The sequence below is a fragment of the Limanda limanda genome, chromosome 17, assembly GCF_963576545.1.
Source record: "Limanda limanda chromosome 17, fLimLim1.1, whole genome shotgun sequence".
Lineage (NCBI taxonomy): Eukaryota > Metazoa > Chordata > Actinopteri > Pleuronectiformes > Pleuronectidae > Limanda > Limanda limanda.
The window spans coordinates 7,976,821-7,997,876 of record NC_083652.1 but is presented as its reverse complement, the minus strand read 5'-3'; the positions used below and the strand labels follow the sequence as shown (position 1 = coordinate 7,997,876).

The window sequence follows — 21,056 nt, the reverse complement described above, 5'->3', positions numbered from 1 at the left end:
CTTTGATGCTGAGCCGGTCAAATATCAAAGGAATCTCTGTTTTTATTATTATTTTCAGGCAAAACGCATGCAACGCTAGGCAAAATGCATGCAACGCTTCAAAATGCATGTGCTCTGGCCCACTCAGTGCTGCTTTGCAGCCCTAGAAATTTTATTTTTATTATTATTATTCATTATATTTGGAGCTGCTCAGGTCAGGATTGAGATCATAGGTCAGTAGTTCGGAGCCGGTTGGATAATGCAGAGTGGATTTACAAAGTACTTCCTGTTTCATGGGGAATCTGTCGGTGGCGCTATGACACTGAGGAAATATTGACACAGAGCTGTTCAGGCTTGGACTCTGATCATGAGACAGAAGTTTGTTGGTGATAGGACAATGCACAGTGGACTTAGACAACATTGTGTCCTTCGCCAAAGGAGACAATGTTGTCATTGATGTGCAGCGAAGGATGAACCGGGGCTGTTGCTACACACATGTAGCTTGAGGGAAGTAGAACCTCGAACACCGAAGTTACAGCAATTTCGCCCTGAAAAAGCCCAAAATGCAAATGCAAATCCTTCGAAATACAACAGGGCCTCCCACCGCTCGGTGCTCAGGTTCTTTCAAACACATTCATGTCAGTGTAATTATAGATTTCTGTCTTTACAAAGTGAGAACTAAATATGTGTGATAAAGGAAGGTCATTGTTTGATTGACAGCTGATCTCTGTGCGGAGCAGAAACGTCACCACGACGAACTTTGATCAACAAACATGGAGACAAAAGAAGTTAAAGATTTACACACAGAATCTAAATCACTGCTTTTAATGACTCGAGTCTATTTGAGTTTACAGAACTCAGCTCTGGATCCAGACCAACCAACCCTAACTCCAGCATAGAGAGGCTGAGTGAATGTGGTCTGGACTCTGTGGAGGAGAGTCATGGTGTCAGAGACGCTGTAGAAGGACAGAACACCTGCACTGTGATCCAGGTACACTCCTACTCTGGAGGACCAAGGACCTGACACTAGAGTCCTGATGCTGTTGTAAGAAAAGTCATATCCGTTTCCAGCCCAACATAATGACCAAGATTTATTATTTGATCCAAATTGACATTGAAGTGAGTCTCCTGCTCTTCTGATATTCTTGTATGCGACTGCTACACTAACTCCTCCCCCCCCCACCTCCACCTCCCAGTAACAACGTCCAGTCAGACTGTCTCTACTCAGGACCTGCCACGAATCAGTGAATCTGTCTGGGTGATCAGAATAAGACTGTCCTCCTCTCATATATGTTAGTTTTCTTTTTCCCTTAGATAATAACAGACTTCTATATGCTGTGTTTGGATCCAGTGTGATTTTCTGTGAATATTTTAAGAAGTCAGCTCTGGTCTCTGGCTCTGGTTCTGGCAGTAAAACATCCACTCGAGACACAATCTGTAAAACCTTTGTCTCTGTCTCACTCAGAATGTCCTGTAGTCGACCTTTGACCTGTGACACAGCTGTTGTCACGTCCTCAAAGTTCCTCAGAGGATGGATCCTGATGCTGGATGAGTGTGTAGATCCACTGAGTGGTGACAGTGAGGGGTAGTTGTGTAGAAGCTGGTTGTGGTCCTCTGTGTCTGAGAGCTGCTTCAGTTCATGGTCTTTCCTCTTCAGCTCAGTGATCTCCTGCTCCAGTCTCTCCTGAAGCTCTCTGACTCGACTCACTTCAGTTTCCTGCTGGGATCTGATCTGCTGCTCCACATCAGAGCTTCTTTTCTCCAGCAGACGGATCAGCTCAGTGAAGATCTCCTCATTGTCCTCCACTGCTTTATCAGCAGAGCCATTGACGGCCTCCTCCTCCTGTTGAAGCAGCTTCACGTCTTTCTCTGTGTTCTGGACTCTCTGCTGGATTGTTCGTCGCCTCAGCCTGAGCTCTCTCTGCCTCTTAGTTCTTTCTGCTGCAGCTGACACTGTGTCGTGGTCTTTATGTTCCTCCACAGAGCAGAGAGAACAGATACACTGCTGATCAGTGCGGCAGAACATCTTCATCACCTCGTCGTGACGAGAGCAGATGTTCTCCTGGAGCTTCTTCGAGAGATCTACCAGCTTGTGCTTCTTCAGTGGAGCTGACTGAAGATGAGGCTGGAGGTGAGATTTCCGTTTTCTCCCACTGCAGACATCACAGGCCACATCTTCAGGTCCAGCAGAGCAGTGATCAGCAGGAGCAGCTTGGAGTCCAGTCTTCTTCAGCTCCTCCAGTGAATCAGCTAACATGGTGCTTGTCTCCAGGACAGGCCTCGGTGTGAAGGTCTGTCTACACTGAGGACAGCTGTAGCTTCCTCTCTCCTCCTCTTTGTCCCAGTGGGTGTTAATACAGCTCTTACAGTAGCTGTGTCCACAGACAGTAGTCACCGGATCCTTCAGTAGATCCACACAGATCCAACAGGAGAACCTTTCTCTGTCCAGGTGATTTTCTTGTTTCTCCATTTCAGCTGCTGCCAGAGACTGTAGAACAGATTCACTTCCTCTGAACAGAAACAGATCTCTGCTCCTTATTCTTAATTGAATTTAGTTTAAAAACGAGGCTTACCTCCTTTTGGTAATAGGTGGTGCTATTGCTATCACTTTACTAGACTAATAGATCTATTCAAAACAATCTTTTCTTTCTTCAGATCGTTTAAATCATTCATCTTTGCATCTAAGACATCAAAGGATTCTAACATCACTGACACTGTGACATTAAAGCAAACTATCAACAAAGAACTATTTGCCTATGAATCCTTTGAAGTGTTCTTTTATATATTCAGATCATTTGAGCTGTATATTGTGAAGCAGCCAAGAGCAGTTCATCAAAGTTTAAAACATGTCACTTCCTGTAGTTATTATTATTATTCAGGCAAATGAATTGGCTTTTTGAGGGCTTTACCATGCTCAAATTCTTACCAGAATTTGCATAAAGTTAGAAAGTGGTGAAAATTTACGTATTCTGAAGGAATTTTCAATGGGCGTCGCAAAATGGCTCAACGGTGCCCCCGAGACCCCTGGAACGTGTTCCCATTGACCGATCTTCACAAAAATCGATACACAGGTGTATCATGACCAGACAAACAAAAAAGTCTTAGGTGCAATTGGAAAAACACAACAGGAAGCCTGCTATTTTGCATTTAGTGGCCATTTTGGCCATATTCCACATTTTTTCTTTGATGCACTTGTACCAGGGTTTTCATCGGATCAACTTCAAATTGAGATGAGTGTCATCACAACAAGATGGAGATAAAAACTGACTGACACTTTTTTTTTTGTCACACGGCGTGACCGTGGCGTGGCGTCAAAGTTTGATTACACGTCATGAAAACACGATGTTCTGGCCATTAAAACACGATGTCCTGTACATACATCGACCATGAATCCTTTGATGCTGAGCCTGTCAAATATCGGAATAAAGGAATCTTTGTTTTTATTATTATTTTCAGGCAAAACGCATGCAACGCTTCAAAATGCATGTGCTCGGGCCCGCCCAGTGCTGCTTTGCAGCCCTAGAAATTTAATTTAATTTTGATACTGTATTTTTGCTATCATATTATTTTATTATTATTATTCATTTTTATTGGATTCTCTTCTTGTATTTTAACTTCTTGTTTTTATTTAATTATTATTATTATTACATATTCCCAGAGCCCAGATGCAGAGCTTTGCATTACATGGTTTCAAATATGAGCACACGCACACACTAATGCAAGGCTGCAAAGGCGTCCACAAATTCTAACTCTTTGTTTGATTGAAAATAAAAAACAGAAACTGGAGGTCTTTGTAGTCGTAAATAGAATCTAGAAGCTAGAAAGCTGCTGGCAAAGCAAACATTAAGAAAACTCATGATGGTGATAAGGAACAAGTCGTTTGTCACCAGAACGATAGAAGGGTGAAAACCGAAAATGTTGTGACTCAATTGAATAGAGAAATAACGAAATATCTGACAAACTCGAATACTGTTAATTCCGACATAATTATGTTTCCTGCCCCTCTTGGACTGACATCATTTATTGCATATTTATTTATATGCGACCCAGTGACCAGTATTATTACTGCCAGTGTCTTCAGTGAAAACAGACATAGCTCATGTTTCATCAGAAAACAAATGGGCACACAGCCTGAAACAGCAGAAAATGCTGGCAGCAACAAAAAAGAATACCAAGCTCTGCAGTGTTCCAGTAACTGTTGCTCAGTTCAGACAATCGGCTTTGGGAATAGTTTGGTCTTTTGTGTTGCTGTTTCCACCAAACATGTGTAAAGATAGGATACTCTAATAAGCTGCTGTTTAAATGATGGCAGTCGTACAGGTACATGTGTTCAACCGACGGCTTTTCACAACAAACTAACCTGGGCAGCTAGTTAAATTACTAGTTAGTTACAATACACATGTTGGGTTGTGAAGAGAGGTTTAGTATCAGATTCAGCAAGAGTTAAACAATGCCCTTGAATGCCTTTTTATCAGAGGTTTCCTAACTGTGAGGTGTTTTCATCAGGGGGCAGAGGAGAGCCGTAGGGAGGATGCAGAGAAACAGATGGGACACAAATAAACTGTGTGGGGTAAAGAGAGCAACAACAGGAAGCAGGTTATTGTAGTTTGGCTTGCTGATTTGGCACGTCTATGCGTACAGTGCAGCTGCAGCTGCTGCAGCAGTTGTCACACAGCTAATGGTGACAATTTAGGCACTTCAAAACCTTTAGTGCTCAGTTGCTGTGATGAGACACGCACTTTTGGATTTAACATGGCTAACAATTGCTGAGAATAGGATTATCTACAATATCAACCACAAACAACACAACACACGAAAACACCTCCTTTTAGTACTTTCCAAACAGCATCATAGTGTTTTACAAGGTTTTTCAGAATCAAAGTATCACTGATCATTGTCCCCACATCTATGAGTATGTTGCTATCAGGTACTGATAATAGCTAATGGATAAGAGTGGTTAGGATTTGGACATCCACGTACCACAAGGACAATCGTTTCAGTCATAACGTAGAAATAGCTTCCCATCAATCCAGATATAGTTAAATTTCCATCTAAATCTCAGGAGAATGGAAAGAGAAAAATCTAATTAATTTTATAACATTCAGTATTTTTATGTTAATGATGACCTGGTTCATCAAGATAAACAGCTGGGGCCTGTTAAACTTTGAATGGAGACAAATTCACACATGACGGAAAATGTGGTGATTCTGTTTGTTTAATGTTGTAATCACCTCCACACATATCTAGTTTTTTCCTCTACTGCTACTTTTGAGTTAACATTTTTAAATTGACGATTTATTTGAATGTGACGATTTATTCACTTATTCTGTTTCCATCGTATATTTATTGCATTTGGCTTTCATCGAAAAACACCTCAACCAATCATCCCATTTATTTGGAATATTTCATGATACTTTTGAATTGAACATGTTTGCAGCTCATGACAATAAGGTGTGAAAAAGAAAGTAGACTTTACCTCGTATTTCAATGTGACAGACTGTATCTAATCAACACATCACATCGGTGGCTGATCTCATTTCCAGGCTGTAGGTACGGGTTGTGAAAAATGAATGAGCTGCTACTCAAAACTATTTCTAACTTCTTGGCCAACAGAAAGTTCAGGTCTCAGCTGAATTTTTGAGTCACTATTAACTTTTGTTACAGTTGTTGGAAGCCAAATCCAAATGAGCAATAAGGGATTTAAATGCAGATTCCTTTTAATGGCTTTGATCCTTATCTCATATTTACTCTAAAAAACATTTAAAAATAATATAATTATTGTAATAATAATATGCTTCTCTTAAACACATCAAATCTAATTAATCTAAATGTATTTTGGCTACTTAACGTTTCATTATTTCATTTAGCTTGTATTATCAACCTTCTAAAAACAAGAGCAATGTTTAACCAATTTTAGCTGCTGTAGTTGCCCCCAGTAGACAGGTCCATAGTCAAATGTATTCCTGGGCAATGTTGAATCCTATTTAAAACTGGCTATGTACAGACATGTTTGCCACATATTATAATTAAACTGTCTGTCAAGGTGGTGTCCAGCCAACTGCATCAACTTGGGACATAGCTGGCAGACTTTCTAGGAAAGACCTGGTCTGATTTGGAGAGGCAGCATACAGTACATCCAATGTTGGATGGAGCAGCTCTCATAGACAGACGTTGGACAGCCAGAGTCAAGACGAAGCAGAGCTCAGACAGGAGGCAGAGGTTCATTTTGCACACTTCTTTACACTTTCATTAGAGAAGTCACCCACCCATACCAACCTAAAGACTCCACAGAGACTATGACTGCCCCCGACCAATGCAACCGAGTTAAGCGTTTACAATTAAATATGAGATTGCCAAGATTTAAAGCTGTATTGGTTGTCAATGTATCAGATCTCTATTTTGTTATTATTTTGTCAAAAAATGGCTGTGTTATGCAGAATTTGCAAACCTAAATGTATTTATTCCCTCATCCTAACGATACTCACACTCCTCGAGGCACCGGCCGAGGGGGTGGAGTTGCAGCCAATTACGACTCATGTCTATTATTCAACCCTAGACCTAAATGTAATTAGAACTAATTTGACAGCCTTGTTAGTCTCTCCCGACCAACTGGGAAAACAGTACAACTAATTCCATTCATAATAGTGTACCTTGCTGCTGGCCTATTCACTGAGGTTATATTAGAAATCTCAGAGTTTATCATCAAGTTTAATCCTTAGTACAGTTACAGTAATTATGATATGATACATGATTTTAATATCAATGTGGATGTTGAACACAACAGAATTGGCCGAGCATTAACCTTATTAATTGGCTTCTTTCAGAGTGTAAATAAATTGCAGTTTTGCTATAAGCTTTTACTACAAATTGTGATCAATTTGTCTTTATCAACAGGTCCTGTTTTTATTAACTGTTAAAAGTTGTAATTAAAACCATTTTAAATGAGGCCCCCTCTTATTGCAGGTGTAATAGCTTACAGAATAAACAAACCTTTTTTTTCTCTCTATGATCCTTAAGAAGGCAGTTGCCAATCAATTGTAAGAATTTCTACAGAACAACATTTTATTTGAGGTTTTACTGTGCATCCCAAGACAGTGCTGGTCAAATTAGAAATTGACTTCTACTTGTATTTGATAAAGGATTAGTCTCAGTCCTGTCTTTGTTAGATCTTAGCATTGCATTTGATCACATCCAGTTACAGAGACATGTCATTGGTATTGAAGGAACCACACTAAATGGCTTAAGTTCTATTTATCAGATCGATGTGAATTTTAACATGTTTGTTGAATGAATTGTCCATGTAAGCAAAGGTTAGAGACAGAGTTCTACATGGTTCTGTGCTTGGACAAATTCCATTAAATTAATATGTACTTCCTTTAGATTCAATCAACATCAAATGTTATGCAAATGATACCCAATTCTATTTCAATGAAGATGAAACCAGTTCAAAGGCTAAACGACAAGCATGACATGAGATGTAGGATGACCAGTTATTTGCTGCTGTTTAACAAAACTCAATGTACAATTGTACTTTATTTATTTCCTCTAGATGCTTTGCCGTGGCTTCCAGCCCCACTGATCTGATCTGTGTCCAAGAGCAGTGGCGGTTCGTCATACAGGGCGCTGGGGCGCCGCCCACCCTACAATTTTGAGGTGAAAAAAAAAAAAATGACATCTCAAAAAACATTATATATCAAATAATTTAATAAGAAATGTACTGTTTTAAGGCGTTAAATGTGTGCCGGAGACCGTAAGCCCCTGTCAAAAACCACTTAATATATTATATTTGGTAATATATTTGCCATTCGTTATCACTGAGAGAGAAGCCACTCCTCCCTGTGGGCGCCGGGCAAGTGGAAGTCTATGGAAGCCAACAAAAGGGGCAGGAACATTTGAGCAAGGACAGCTTCTCAATGGCGGATGAAAGTTCGAGCCATGGGCGCACTTCACTTGCGCCTACAGCCAATGAAAGGGTTTCTTATACATCATGCTGACAGGACTGTCCAATCAGAGACCTTATCACTGATCTACAGGAGCTGCATAGTTAGCAGATACTTTTAATCTGCACGGAGGTGCAGCTCCGGTCCCGGAGCACTGAGTGAGACAGGTAGAGGACAGACAGTGGACAGATAGAAGCATTGTTGTTTACTGTGTCGTGTGTGTAGTTTTATCGATCAGTAATAATCAGCTGAAATTTTTAACCACATGTTAACGTGCATGGGGACGTGCTCCTCCGGGACCGTCCCCGGGGACGTCCCGGTCTCGGTCACCTCCCGGAGCACCGGAGCACCTCCCCGGGGACCGGGACGTCCGGGACGACCGGGACGCGACCGGAGCACCTCCCGGGTGCACCTCCCTCCGGTGCTCCGGAGACCGGGACCGGAGCACCTCCCGAAGCACCGGAGCACCTCCTCGGGGTTAGGGTTAGGGTTAGGGTTAGGGTCCCGGAGGAGACCCTAGGGTCCCGGAGGAGCACGTCCCCGGGGACGTCCCGGTCCGGGGACCGGGACCGGACCGGAGGTCCCCGGAGTTTTTTTTTTCTCATTGCGGTGGGCTATTTAAACCGCGCCGCCCAAGTGCGCCCCCCCCCAAAAAAATGTCACCAGCCGCCACTGTCCAAGAGATGTCCGTTAACTCCCATATAAAATAGTCTTCAATGCTTTTATTATTTTATACCTACTCCTAATTATCAAACTGCCCCAACAAGTCTCTAAGGAACCTCCAGATACTTTAAAATGCTGCTGCTGACTTGAACAAGGGAAACAGATCAACTCTTTCTCATGTTAACTTCTGTGGCACTGGCTCCAATGTGAAACCCAGTATAGAATTTTAAATGACCTTCCTCACCTACAAAGCCTGTAGGGGCCATCATATCTTTTCGAAACTCATAGTATCCTATTACCACATGAGAACAATGCTATTAAAATGCATTACTGGTGGTTCATAGAGTCTAGAATGGGAGGGAGAGCTTTCAGGTATAAAGGATCGCCCTCACCTTTAAACTTTCCTTTTTGATAAAGTTCATAATTATGGCTGTTAAGGGTCCCATTATTATCATAATCAGTCTTCTTCTTCTTCTTCTTCTTCTTCTTCTTCTTCTTCTTCTTCTTCTTCTTCTTCTTCTTCTTCTTCTTCTTCTTCTTCTTATTTTTATTAATATTATTATTATTATACATCTTTATGTTGAACTTGCTTTTGCTATATCCTCTTTTTTCTCTTTGAGCATTTAGGAGAAGCCGGTAAACAAAAACAAGGGGAATATAAATTATCACTGTCTGCATTGTTGATTGCTGTTGACATAGATCAGGAGGACAAAGGGAGGTTAAGTCCTCGCCTTGTTTGCGGAGCACAGGAGAAGGTTTGTCAACGAATTTGAATTCTTTACGAATAAATTCTTGCTCAAATGTGTTGGTTTAAGAGAAAATAGCTTTCATCAATAATTTCTTCACTCGTTATCTATTCCACAAGCAGTATAAAACCATACTCATGTGTATGAACGCAACAATCCAACCTAGGATAAATTAATTATGCTAAGATGCTAAGAATGAAATACTTGGTCTACTTGGTAAAACAAGGTCCTAAAAGACAAAACACAAAATACAGGCAAACAAAGTAGGAGGGAAAATGAAAACAATCCTCTCTGGATATGAACTGCCACATCCAGTATATACTCAATGTTGACACAGCAGCCTGCAGCAACTCAGCACTCAACATTTGATGCTGTTTTGTCATGTACTTTTATTTTTTTTCTCTTCAGTGCTCCAGTTCAGCCTTTTTTTTAGATTTTGAAGCTGTCAATAGTTCAGTTCTTGTCCTAAATCATTCGTAAAATGCAGCTATTACTGACGCACAAAGACAAGACGGATACACTACGGCTCTGACAAAACTGCTTGAACGTTATATTTGGATTCCTTGTGCTATCTTTTAAACCTCCCTCGACCCATTTTTTATTTCTTTCTCCCCTTTTTTCCTCCACTCCTCATACATACTTTTATAACAGCTTTGCAGAATGAAGATCAGAAACTGACAATCGATATGTTCATTTGTTGAAGGCTCCATATATTTTTAGCTGATTAAAACAGCTAGTGGAAAATCAACCCACACACAAAGCAGAACTGAAAGGCATTAAATTAAAGCTGGGGAAGAGGCGGCAAGGATGAACTGGTGTGTTGATCCTTTTGAAACATGGGAGAATACAGGAGGTCCTTACCTGACCTTTAGGCTGACAATAATGTGAACTGGTTAAGACTGATTAGACGTGTCAAGTCTAAAAAGGAACTGAAATTACCCATTGAGACCACTTACATACATGGAATATATATGCAAAAGGAGTTTTAGGTACCTGAAATCCTATGGGGCAAGAAGTTTTTGTCTTTTAAATCCTCTGGGGCAAGAAGTATTTGTCTTTTATAACCTTGAAAACCCTGAACTCCCCGAAACATTGGAGGGACTTAACATGAGAGGAAACCTGAACCAGCATCTCAGGCGGTTGTGTATATTTGGACCAATTGCCTTTGTCTTTGTTTCAGCGGGCAGTGAGGCAATGGAGCCTTTTTTTGATCTCTTAACATTTTTATTGATGTTGAGAGGTTTCACTGCTGCAGCTTTGAAATTGACCTTTTCATTGCGTCATGGAAACATCAATTTATAAGGCTGTACTAACAACAAACTAATCACTTTTTTTTACAAAGCAGCAACTTTGGCAGTCTTTTTCCTATTTAATTTAATTTGGTAGTATAAACAGTATTGGTAGCTTGTTATATCCTAGTTCTTCCCTGGATAACATCCTTGCAGGGTGGATTTTTATCTTACCTTTTTCTCATTTTACTGCCTGAAGTCAAAGAGGTCATTAAGAAGCAAATTTTAAAATTAGAATGGATTGGGTGACGTCCATACATGCGGATCATTAAGCATGATAATTTCTTCGGGGCAGTGTTGGAAACTTCAGCCAGAGAGAGACCTCGATTTCCCCTAAACCTATACCTCCCTGGGCACAAACAAAAAGGGTGACCAATATTGGCACACAGTAAATAGCCAGGAGGGTGGTATGATGTTTGGTTCTGGAGATGTGGAGGAGGAGCCGAGGAAAATATCCCGACATGGATGAAGCTGTGTGAAATTTGTAAAGCTTTGATTAAGATGGATTGTCTCTTCCTCTAAGTGGAGATTAAAGTAGAACAATTTCAAAAATGCTGTAAAAAAAATGTCCAATATGAGAAAGAGGGTGTTTCAGGATAACAGAAGTAAAGTTTGTTGAATCAGAGTTTTCCAGGTTCAGGCAGGGATAAGAGAGAAAGTACTGGTTGAGGAAACAAGTCCAGCAGCAGGGGATCTGGCTGGAGCTGGAACAGCGGGGGCACACAGAGTCTAATCTTTACTTTTATACAAAATTCAGCACTAGTCACCTAACCCCAATGTATTCAGGCCCAGGTGAGCTGAGCAAGCTTAACTCTCCCTCCATATGTTAACAAGACAAAAGAGAATTAAAAAGTAAATTCTATAGAGAGGCACAGTCCAAATTGGAAAAAACTGAAACACACTGTTGAACTTGAGACGATTGTCATGTAAATGCATCTGGAGCAAACAGTTCAATTAAAAAATAACATTAACTTTAAGCAGTTCACCATTAGTTTAGTTTATCAATTAAGTGTTTACATCTATAAATACAATATACAAAATATTCAGCAATGGTTTAACATAATCATGCATTAATGCAGGTTGTTGTCTGTAGAATTATTCAGTCACTTCAGAGACTATTATAACCTCACAGCATTGCATGGTCTGATGTATCTATAGGAAGGTGACATAAAGGGATGCTCGGCTGCGCGATAGCGAATAACATTATATTGAAGCCCGCAAAGACAGCGAGGTCAAGACAAGTTCATTTTTCTCGTGGAGGGAGTGAGAACCGTGTCAATCTTTAATTGAGTTATCTCATGCACTTTTTAAAATGACAAGGGCAATCGCCTATTATTGATGCTTTTTAGGTATGTGAGGTTATATTTCAACATTGATACTGAGTGTATGAAACTACTCTGACAGACACTCTTGACAGTTTCCACAGTGTTCAAGAGGTTGTGTATTAAGTACACCGTAGAATACTCTTTTTCTTTCTATACAGGATGTGACGTCTGTTTTACTCATATGTGCAACACAATGCATGGGATTTCCATGATAACTAAACTGAGAGCGATTGCTTCAAGTAACCAGTTAAAGAACTACAGGCTACATGGTGAGCAGCATAATGAACAAATGTTAGGAGATTTTTCTGCAAAGCCTTATTTTTTTTCTCATAAAATAGAATACAATTCCTCAGCTGAGGAGACAATTGCATGTAAAATAATATAATCGAGATTATAAGCATATCTATCAAGGCAATGGCCTACGATTTCAGAATCTCTGAGAATATGAATTAATCATCGTGTTGCACAAGTGAGTACATTATTATTTTCACTTTATACTTGATCTTTTATTGCGTCTTTTATGGACTACAAGCAATCACAGGTTTCTCAACACCACCAGGTAGTTAATAAATACTAAAACTCTTAATTTAATAAACTGAACAATATTGGGGACAAAATGGCACTCACCATAAAAAGACCAAAAAAACACCATGTGCAAATTATATGAGATTGCTGATTGCGAACCCCTCCCCTGCTCATTAAAATCTGCAAATATCTAGAGATACAAATTCACTATTTAACCTCTGTGGGAGTTACTCAAAAAGTAAGTCACTATTTCCTGCACTGAACATGTGAGAAGAAAATCCTCTGTAAAAATGGACGAGGCAGAATTTAGAAAAAAGGTATGAATCTAATGCACAGACGCTTAAACTATAGTACTGTGAAAATGGTGGAAGTGGTTTTTAATCATCACAGTGCACTAATGCTAATGTCAGATGGCCTGCGTGAACTCCGGGCCTGTTGGATACTTTACCTGGGACTCTGATTTGCATAATCCTGTCCTGAAGAGTGAGGGCGATAAGCTTTTAGACTGAGGTTGTGAGCTTGTGGCAGTCAGCAGTTTTATCCCAGAGGCATGGTGCTTGTGTTCTGTGAGAATTCATAAAAGCCCAGACAGGACCGATAATGGCTTAACAGGGCTTCTGGGGGACAGCCTTTGCACGCACTCTCATTTAAACAAGAGAAAAAAAAAAGGAAAAAAAAGCTATGACAATCTGAGCCAAAGTGTATAAAAAGTTAAGATTACTTCATTTCAGAGTGCTGATTCGTCAGTCTGAGAGCATTCCCGCTTATCTGTCCTGCCATTCATTCAGCCACTCAGCGTTTTGAAGACACAAACAACTGCCTTCAAAACGGAGCGAGCTGCAAAATTTTAAGGAGATGAGATTGCGGAGCAAATAGCCTCAAGTCTCAAGCAGAAGTCAGAAGTGGGCCAGATTTTTCAGACAATTCCTCTATCAAATAACTGCATGTGTCTGACTCCGTCTTGCTGTTTCTCGGCCTGATAAGTGGCGAGAGTCAGGGGATTGCGGTCTCTCTCCCTCTGGTCGCAGGATGAATTCAGACAGCTTATCCTCCTCTGGCCGTCCAGGAGCAGCAGCCACTGACCTCTGCTGTCAGCCAAGTGCTGTGCTGCCAACTGAGGTGGTGGGTAATAAAATAGAGCACAGAGACTCCTGTACATAGCGCGACACAACAGGGGCGTCAGATGAACACCAAATGAGGCATGTGTGTTCTACTTTATGGCTTGATGCTATTAAAACAGGCCAATCATCCAATGCAGCAATGCCACAATTGAGTCTGAACATAGCTGCCTCAGTCCAAGCCATTACTAACATTATGATTAATCAAGCACTATAATTAACAACAAACACACCATAACACAAATTCCAACTGAAGTTAGTCTTACTGAAGACTTCAATCCACCTGTTATAGGATTCCATGCGTCCAACAAGTGTATTCATCACAGGCTCACAGAGTGAGTCCACGAGCCCAGAGCGTGCAAAAATAATTTGCCCAAGTTCCCAAACTGCCTCAGGAAGCAATGTCAGCATAAAAAGTGTTCACTGGGAGCCTCAAGACACGGGTTGCCATGACCATGCAGCGCCCGAACAAGCCCGAGGTCACCACAGGCGACGCAGAGTGTAACCATTGGTGAGAGGCAGTGAAAACATGTTTTCTGAAGTTGTGAGTCAAAATAGTTCAGGACCTCCAGATGGATAAATCTGGAGTTTAGTGGATGACAGGAGAACAGAACCTTTGGAGGAAGAATAATGGTTTTAGCCTGTTTGCCAGGATTTTAACTACATCCTTTTAGTTCCATCCAATTAAATCATCCAACTTTGTGCAGTTGCTCTGAAGACTGACTCGTCTTTATCGGCATGTTAATAAAATCCTTGTTGACCTGTTGATAAAGTCTGTTTGATCCCTCAGTTTGTCAGTAGATTTCTTCGCTCTAATGTAATTACAACCCTGCAAGAACCCTAAGACTTATTTTATACCCTTTATTTGTATTTATTTTTCTGGTCTTTAAATCGGGGGAAAACCTGCCTAGCAAAGTGCATATGCGTCCACATACTTTTGGGCACCTATAGATTTGACAGGAAGTTGTTATTTCCAACCAAACTGAATTTCTACATTTTCTTCATACTTATTTTTATTACTCATAGTACTATAGCACAGAGAGCTTCCCATCAAACAATGCAGAGGCTCCACAGAACAATGAGCTGCTACTGACATTGAAAGAAGGAGATAAGGAAGTCCTCGGAGAAAATGGATGATTCAAATTACACAGACAGGCAGGTCTATTAATATGGAAGAAGAGTTTTTTCTGATGCCTTGCCCCTACTGAACATGCTTCATCTAGCTGACGCAGCGAGTCAAATCCACACATACAGATTACACCCCCTCCCTGAAGATAGTGGCTGCCTCGGTCCTATGTGGATACGTGTCGGCTCTCACTGTAAACACGCAGCACATCACTGTATGAAGCCAGGAAGGCGTTTGATGTGTCTGCTGCAGTGGTGCTCAATGTGACCTCAATCCACATCTTTCACTGGAACTGAGGGGGAATATTTGGCGTTTGTTATCTCCCGCCTCGCTGTCTCCATCCAGAACTCCTCACACAATCCGAGTGTAAAAGTGAGAGAAGCGTGAAATGTAATGTGTCATCACCTGGCACACACGTACGAACGGGGAAAAAAACCCTGCATTGCCTTCACACACATGCACTCGCACGGGGGGGGGGGGGGGAGGATTTAAAAAAGTTGCCATGCACCCAAGAGTCTTCAAAGTAAGCCCATGGCTCAGCATCTAGCCAGGAGTTATTTTTCCTCCCATTCTGTTTTCTTCACATCAAAAGCTTTCAATCGAATGACAAGTAGTGTCGAGGCAGTTCCAACTCGGTTGCCTCTCAACTGCTTTAGTCAAAAGATTTCCTTCTCACTCATTCCCCCCTTTTTTTCTCCTGTACTTTGTTATATAGACTACAGAGAGAAAACATGACAGCCGCAAAAAAAGAAGAGAACAAAATAAATCAGCCTCTCAGAGATTTGTAGCTGCAGCACTCATGATAAGGTGAACTGGACTATGATTTATTTCATATTTGGTAGCTGTCATCACTGTCATTGACATGCATATCTTTCTCTTCCCCATAACTTGGTTTAATGAACAGAGGAGTCGCTCTTAAACAGATGCAGACCACCGGCTCTGGGTGAGTCCTCCGCCCACTGACGGATTAACTGATCATTTAAAAAAAACATCTGCTTCGATCTGCTTGACTAATAAATAGCTGAATGAAAATTAAAAAACTGTTCTACAGGGTATAAATAAATGAAAAGCGAGGGGGCAAAAATACAGCCAGATTGAGGGAAGGGAGAGGCTGGGAGGGCGACAGAAAGCGAAGCAGCTCAGAAAGTCTGTGAGGCGAGATATGATAATGATGAGCCCTGAGACTGGTGACTATTTTAAGATATCCTAAAAGTGAAATGACAGCTCAGGCATGGGAGCTCACACACAGACCTGTTCACTGGACGATGCATTTAAAGACAGTTGTGGTCACAGACAGCGAAGAATGTTTTCAATCTTGATTACAATTTGCACATAATTCATTGTTTAACCTATAAAATCAGATAATGGTTAACGTGTCCATCACAGCTTCTGTAAGCCTGAATTAGCATTGGTTGCTTGTTATTTCTGGTTTAAACAGATAGTCATTAACTCATCAAAATTGCTGCTTGAGAATTGAATGATAATTAAATTGTTGATTAATCACATAGACTGTCAATAATAATAATAGACCGTGCAGCTTCACTTCTTCCTATTCACACGTTCTGTGCAGTCTGTGCAAGAATGATCATAGTGGGGTCTGGGGAATCTCAGTATCGACGTCCTGCCGATTCTTGTGCTCAACCAATTGTGTGACTGATTTGATCCATGTCCCATCCATTAACGTGGGCAGAGGTCTAAAGTAACTAATTACATTTACTCACATTACAGTAATTGAGTAGTTTTTTTGTGTACTTTGTAATTTTTTGAGTAGTTTTTTTAATGGATAATTTTACTTTTACTTAAGTAGATTTTGACTGAAGTATTGTACTTCGCTACATTGGAAATTACATCCGTTACTGAGTAAAAAAAAAACATAGTTCAAGGCGCAATTCTCACTGCAGTGGTAGACAGTGTTGTACGCGAGGCACACCTGCCAGTAGCGATCTTTTCCGTATTATTCAGGAAGTGCCTTTTCAAAATAAAAGAAACCATTTCAAAATAAATGTATAAAAACTTTGATTTGTTGTGCCTTTTGTTTGCAGCGTATGAATAAACAGGGAAAATTTGCAATAAAAAAACAAAATAAAAAACCCCCATTTATTTTAGTAATTGATACATATGAAGTACAGTTAAAGGCAAGGGGTAGTGATGGATGAAGTTTTCTTTAAAAAACAAGTTAAGTCTTTCATTCTCACTTCCCACCTTAAAACTATGAAATTAACTGAACTATGAACTAGTTCAGAAATTAAATGGTGAACTATGAACGTGAACTATTCATGTTTACTTGTATGAACTGAACTTTGAACTAGTTCATGAGAGGTGTGAACTTGCACAACACTGGTGGTAGATGCTGCATAGAGTGGATGATGGAGTCGATGTCACGAGAGCTAGAGAAGGATGATATTGCAGACGACCAACAAGCGAAAGCATTGAACTTTCTGCCAGTTGAGATGAAGAAAACCCGTGGCCACATCTCAGCAAGATGTTTGTAGACTAGTGCTCTAAAGGTGGACCAAAGTTTAATTATACAGTGGTACAGCGGCATTTTAACTTTTTATTTTAGCTGTCATGTGGTTCATGTCTTGACATTGACCTCCCAAAAGTTCTTAAATGTTGTGTTGACATGTTAAATGTTTGACATGTTTAATGTCATTGCACTTATATTTGTAAAGATTCTCCTTTAATTAAAAATAACTGTTTTTGGATTGGATTTATGACCCCTTGTCCTTTTTTGCACTGTATAGGAGCAGCCCCCATCAAGTTGTTGGAAGTACCTAAGTAACTTTTACTTAAAGTACATTTTAAATGAACTACTTTTTACTTTTACTTGAGTAGATTTTTAGATGAGTACTTTTACTTGTACTTAAGTAAAATTTCATCAAAGCAAAGGTACTTTTACTTGAGTACAATATTTCAGTACTTTTTACACCTCTGAACGTGGGGGAAGAATGGTTTAAGACCTATTGTGCAGCCACCAGGGAGAGACTGAAATTCTGTCTTTATGTGTAGTCTGTGATTAATCAAATGACATTTAAGCTTTAGGTTGTATAGTAGGGATGGGCATAATTAATCGACGATCGATTCATTGATCATTAAGAATTTCGTCGAGGAAATAATTTTTTAATCGATAAATTCGGTAATTACACATTTGACCACGGGGGGCACTGTTTGAAAAAAAACGCCACAGACCTACTCAGTTACCTGCGAGTTACCGTGTTACCATTTCCAAAGTAAACACGAAGAAGTCACGGCGAAATTTAGCTTGGGACCATTAAGAATTAAAAAGTGACTTGGCTCACTGCAAACACTGCGAAGCTGTGTTTAAGTACAACTCGGCCACGACTCAAAATGATGTACCACTTGATATATATTTGTGGTTAAGTTATTGTTTAACATGATTGTTTTTTATATTATTAGTGTTTAGTAGCACCGGCTTCTGGCTGTCGTCTCCGCTGCTTGAGATTACGGCATATTTTGTTCATCTTGTAATAAAGATCTGAATGAGGAAACACGCTTTGTTTTTTTTATTTTCACTGCATTTTAATATAGCCTATAAATAGTGAATTTTTGAATATAAAAATATTAATGATTAATCGAAAATTCGTCATTAATTCTCCCGACGATCGATTAAGACAATTTAATCGAATGCCCATCCCTATTGTATAGTAAATTATAAGTTCAATATTTCTGAGGGGAAAGTTTTTTTTGTACAAAAAGTATCCTAGTCAATAAAATGGTATCTTAAAATCAGGGAGACAGATAGGCTACATGGCCAAAAGTACACAAACAGCCAAACATTACACCTGTCGACAATGTTTTCTATTTTATATACTGCACTGCTTTGCACCAGATTATGGACCTAAGGTGCATGGATTTGATACCATTCAGCCATGAGATCATCTGTGAGTTTGTGTGATGAAACCTGGCTTAGAGTTATAGCTTCCAGCTGATCCCAAAAGTGTTTCGTTGGGTGACATCAGGACAGTCATGTTGTTCCAAAACCAAATTAGAAAAACAATCAGGTTTTCCTTCAACTAATTAGAACTTCAATTAGTCTTTAAAACAGCATCAGAGCAAAGGTAAAGAAAATACTTAGGTGCCAACATGCTATTTTTCTTGGTCATATAGATTTGACATGGATGCTCAGACGGATGGAAAGATGATGGATGGATGGATGACGGACAGAGAAAGTATATGAATGCGTGACAATAGATTTTGTTATTCACAAAGGAATGCTCCTCAGATCTAACATCATTGGCCTTGTTTCTCCAGTGAAAGTCAGACGTTATGTAATAAGTTCTGAAAACAGCATCTCACACTGCGGATTAAACACACACAAACACACGGTCCCACCACCAGCGGGCATTACACACTGGGCTGAGTGACGACATAATGACAAACAATCTGAAGAACAGAATCATCAAAAAACAAAAAGACATCCTTAACAGACCCCTCAACACCAAAATCAACAGAGACAAGTGCATTTAAAGCTGGGAACGGAGGATACTGCAGCAATGCAAAATGTTAAAGAGGGGTTGTTTGGTCAAAATGTCTGGGTCCATGTTGGTTGGCCCGCCGGTTTCCTGCTAACATCTCTCCAGAGAAGAGTGACAAAGAAAGAGTAGCATCAACTGTAACTCACAGTGGGAGCAGAGAGAAAAAAGCTGTGAAACTGGCAAGAAACTGCTTGACCTGCTTCTCAACCAGACAAATGGATGCCAGGTTGGAGTAAATACTGAGCTAATCAGAATGAAGCTGCTTCTGAGGACTGGAGGAGAGGTTGTGTTTATTAAGAATTCTCTGCATCTTTAGATCTCATTATTATTAATTCAGTTTCGATACTTCGCTCTCATTGGACCATGTCATCATTTTAAAAAAGTACTTTGCCTTTTATATTTCATCTTGTTCGGAAGAAATACAAACTGAAATTCAGCTCCTCCACACCCTTTGTGTAAAAAAACGTGTCCTGTAATGATACCACAGCTATTGTGCATAAACAACAAACTGTGCATCTTGTGCAGAAACAGCCTCTAAGTGCTGGTGTTGCTAGGAAACGCACTGCCAACATCCCTTATTTTCCAAGTCCACATTACTGTCAGCAGCCAACTGTGATTTAAGCTGTATGTCCCCATTATTCCACATTTGGGAGGGTTCATGATGCTGCAGAGTGTGTTGTCCACTGAGAAACTGTAAGGTAGATTTCCTAGCTGGGTGTTGTTGTAGCTCATGAGGTAGAGCGGGTTATCCACTCCTTAGAAGGTTAGTGGTTTGATCCCTGGCTCCTACAGTCGTGGTGATGGAAGTGCTGCGTAAAGTAGCGCTGTATGAACGTGTGGTTAAAAGGGTGAATGCCCCAAGGAGGTTATGTTTTCACACCTGTCCCTGAGTTTGTTGGTTGCTGGGTTAGTTTGAAAGCAAGATTACTGCGAAACTTGTTGGAAGGTATTGGCGTGGGTCAGGGAAGATCCCGTTTAATTTTGATGCAGATTTAGGGATTGGTTTCTAATAAAAAGGATGAACATAAAAGTATAACGGTATGATTTTATGATTAATGATGCACAAACAAAGCCGCAAGTCTCCCTACTCCAATCACCAGGTGCAGAATGAAACTGCTATAAGAACCGCCTGTGGAGAATTTCTGGGTTGTTACATAAAACACTGATAAATCATCACGTATGTGGTAGCATGACTAATAAACTCATCAGCAACTACTGCTTCTTATTTACTGGGTAGGGGTCTGATTGCCATCCCATGATTCAGTTTTCTGTGCCGGTTGCATGTGTGGTTGTGTGTGTGTGTGTGTGTGAGTGGCTGCAGCAGTTAGCTTACACGGTGTCGGTAGACATTTAAAGCCTAGTCGAGTGCAAAGGTAATTTGCACTCAAATTACATTATAGCAGCTGACATGAGCTACAGTTAAATCCAACGGATCAACACTCTTGAGACCGATGAAAGTTCGTTGTACACGGTGTTCTTTTTTTATTCCATGAAACCCATCTTTACTGTTTCTTTGGTGTGACGCATGTCAAGCCGATTCCGATCTGAGATCAACTTATAATGTGTGTGAGTGTGTGTGTGTGTGTGTGTTTGTGTGTGTGTGTGTGTGTGTGTCAAAAACAACAGCAGAAGGTAGTTTTGTGCTGTACTGGACAAGCTGAGCGTAGATAAATGAATCACGTGTCTGTTGCCGAGGTCTGGCCACTGACATGAGCAGCAGCCAGTGATCTCGCTCTGAAGCTTCCGGACTATTTGCCCAACCACTCACACACAATGCGGCCAGTTGGGCTGTCACACCGGAGCTCGGTCCCCCCCAAGTGGATCTTCCTGACAGCTGAGGCTTATCTCC

General features: G+C 40.5%; 2 protein-coding genes across 3 annotated transcripts in view; both read right to left on the bottom strand.

The window, feature by feature from the left end:
* Positions 1 to 21,056, bottom strand: part of asic2 (acid-sensing (proton-gated) ion channel 2) — a 391,248-nt gene that overhangs the window by 63,990 nt on the left and 306,202 nt on the right. The window lies entirely within an intron of this gene.
* On the bottom strand, positions 604 to 2,422 carry LOC133023827 (tripartite motif-containing protein 16-like; the record flags this gene model as incomplete). The annotated part of the gene is made up of 1 exon (XM_061090897.1): positions 604 to 2,422. A coding segment is annotated over one exon (1,605 nt), but the record flags the coding sequence as incomplete, so codon positions are not given.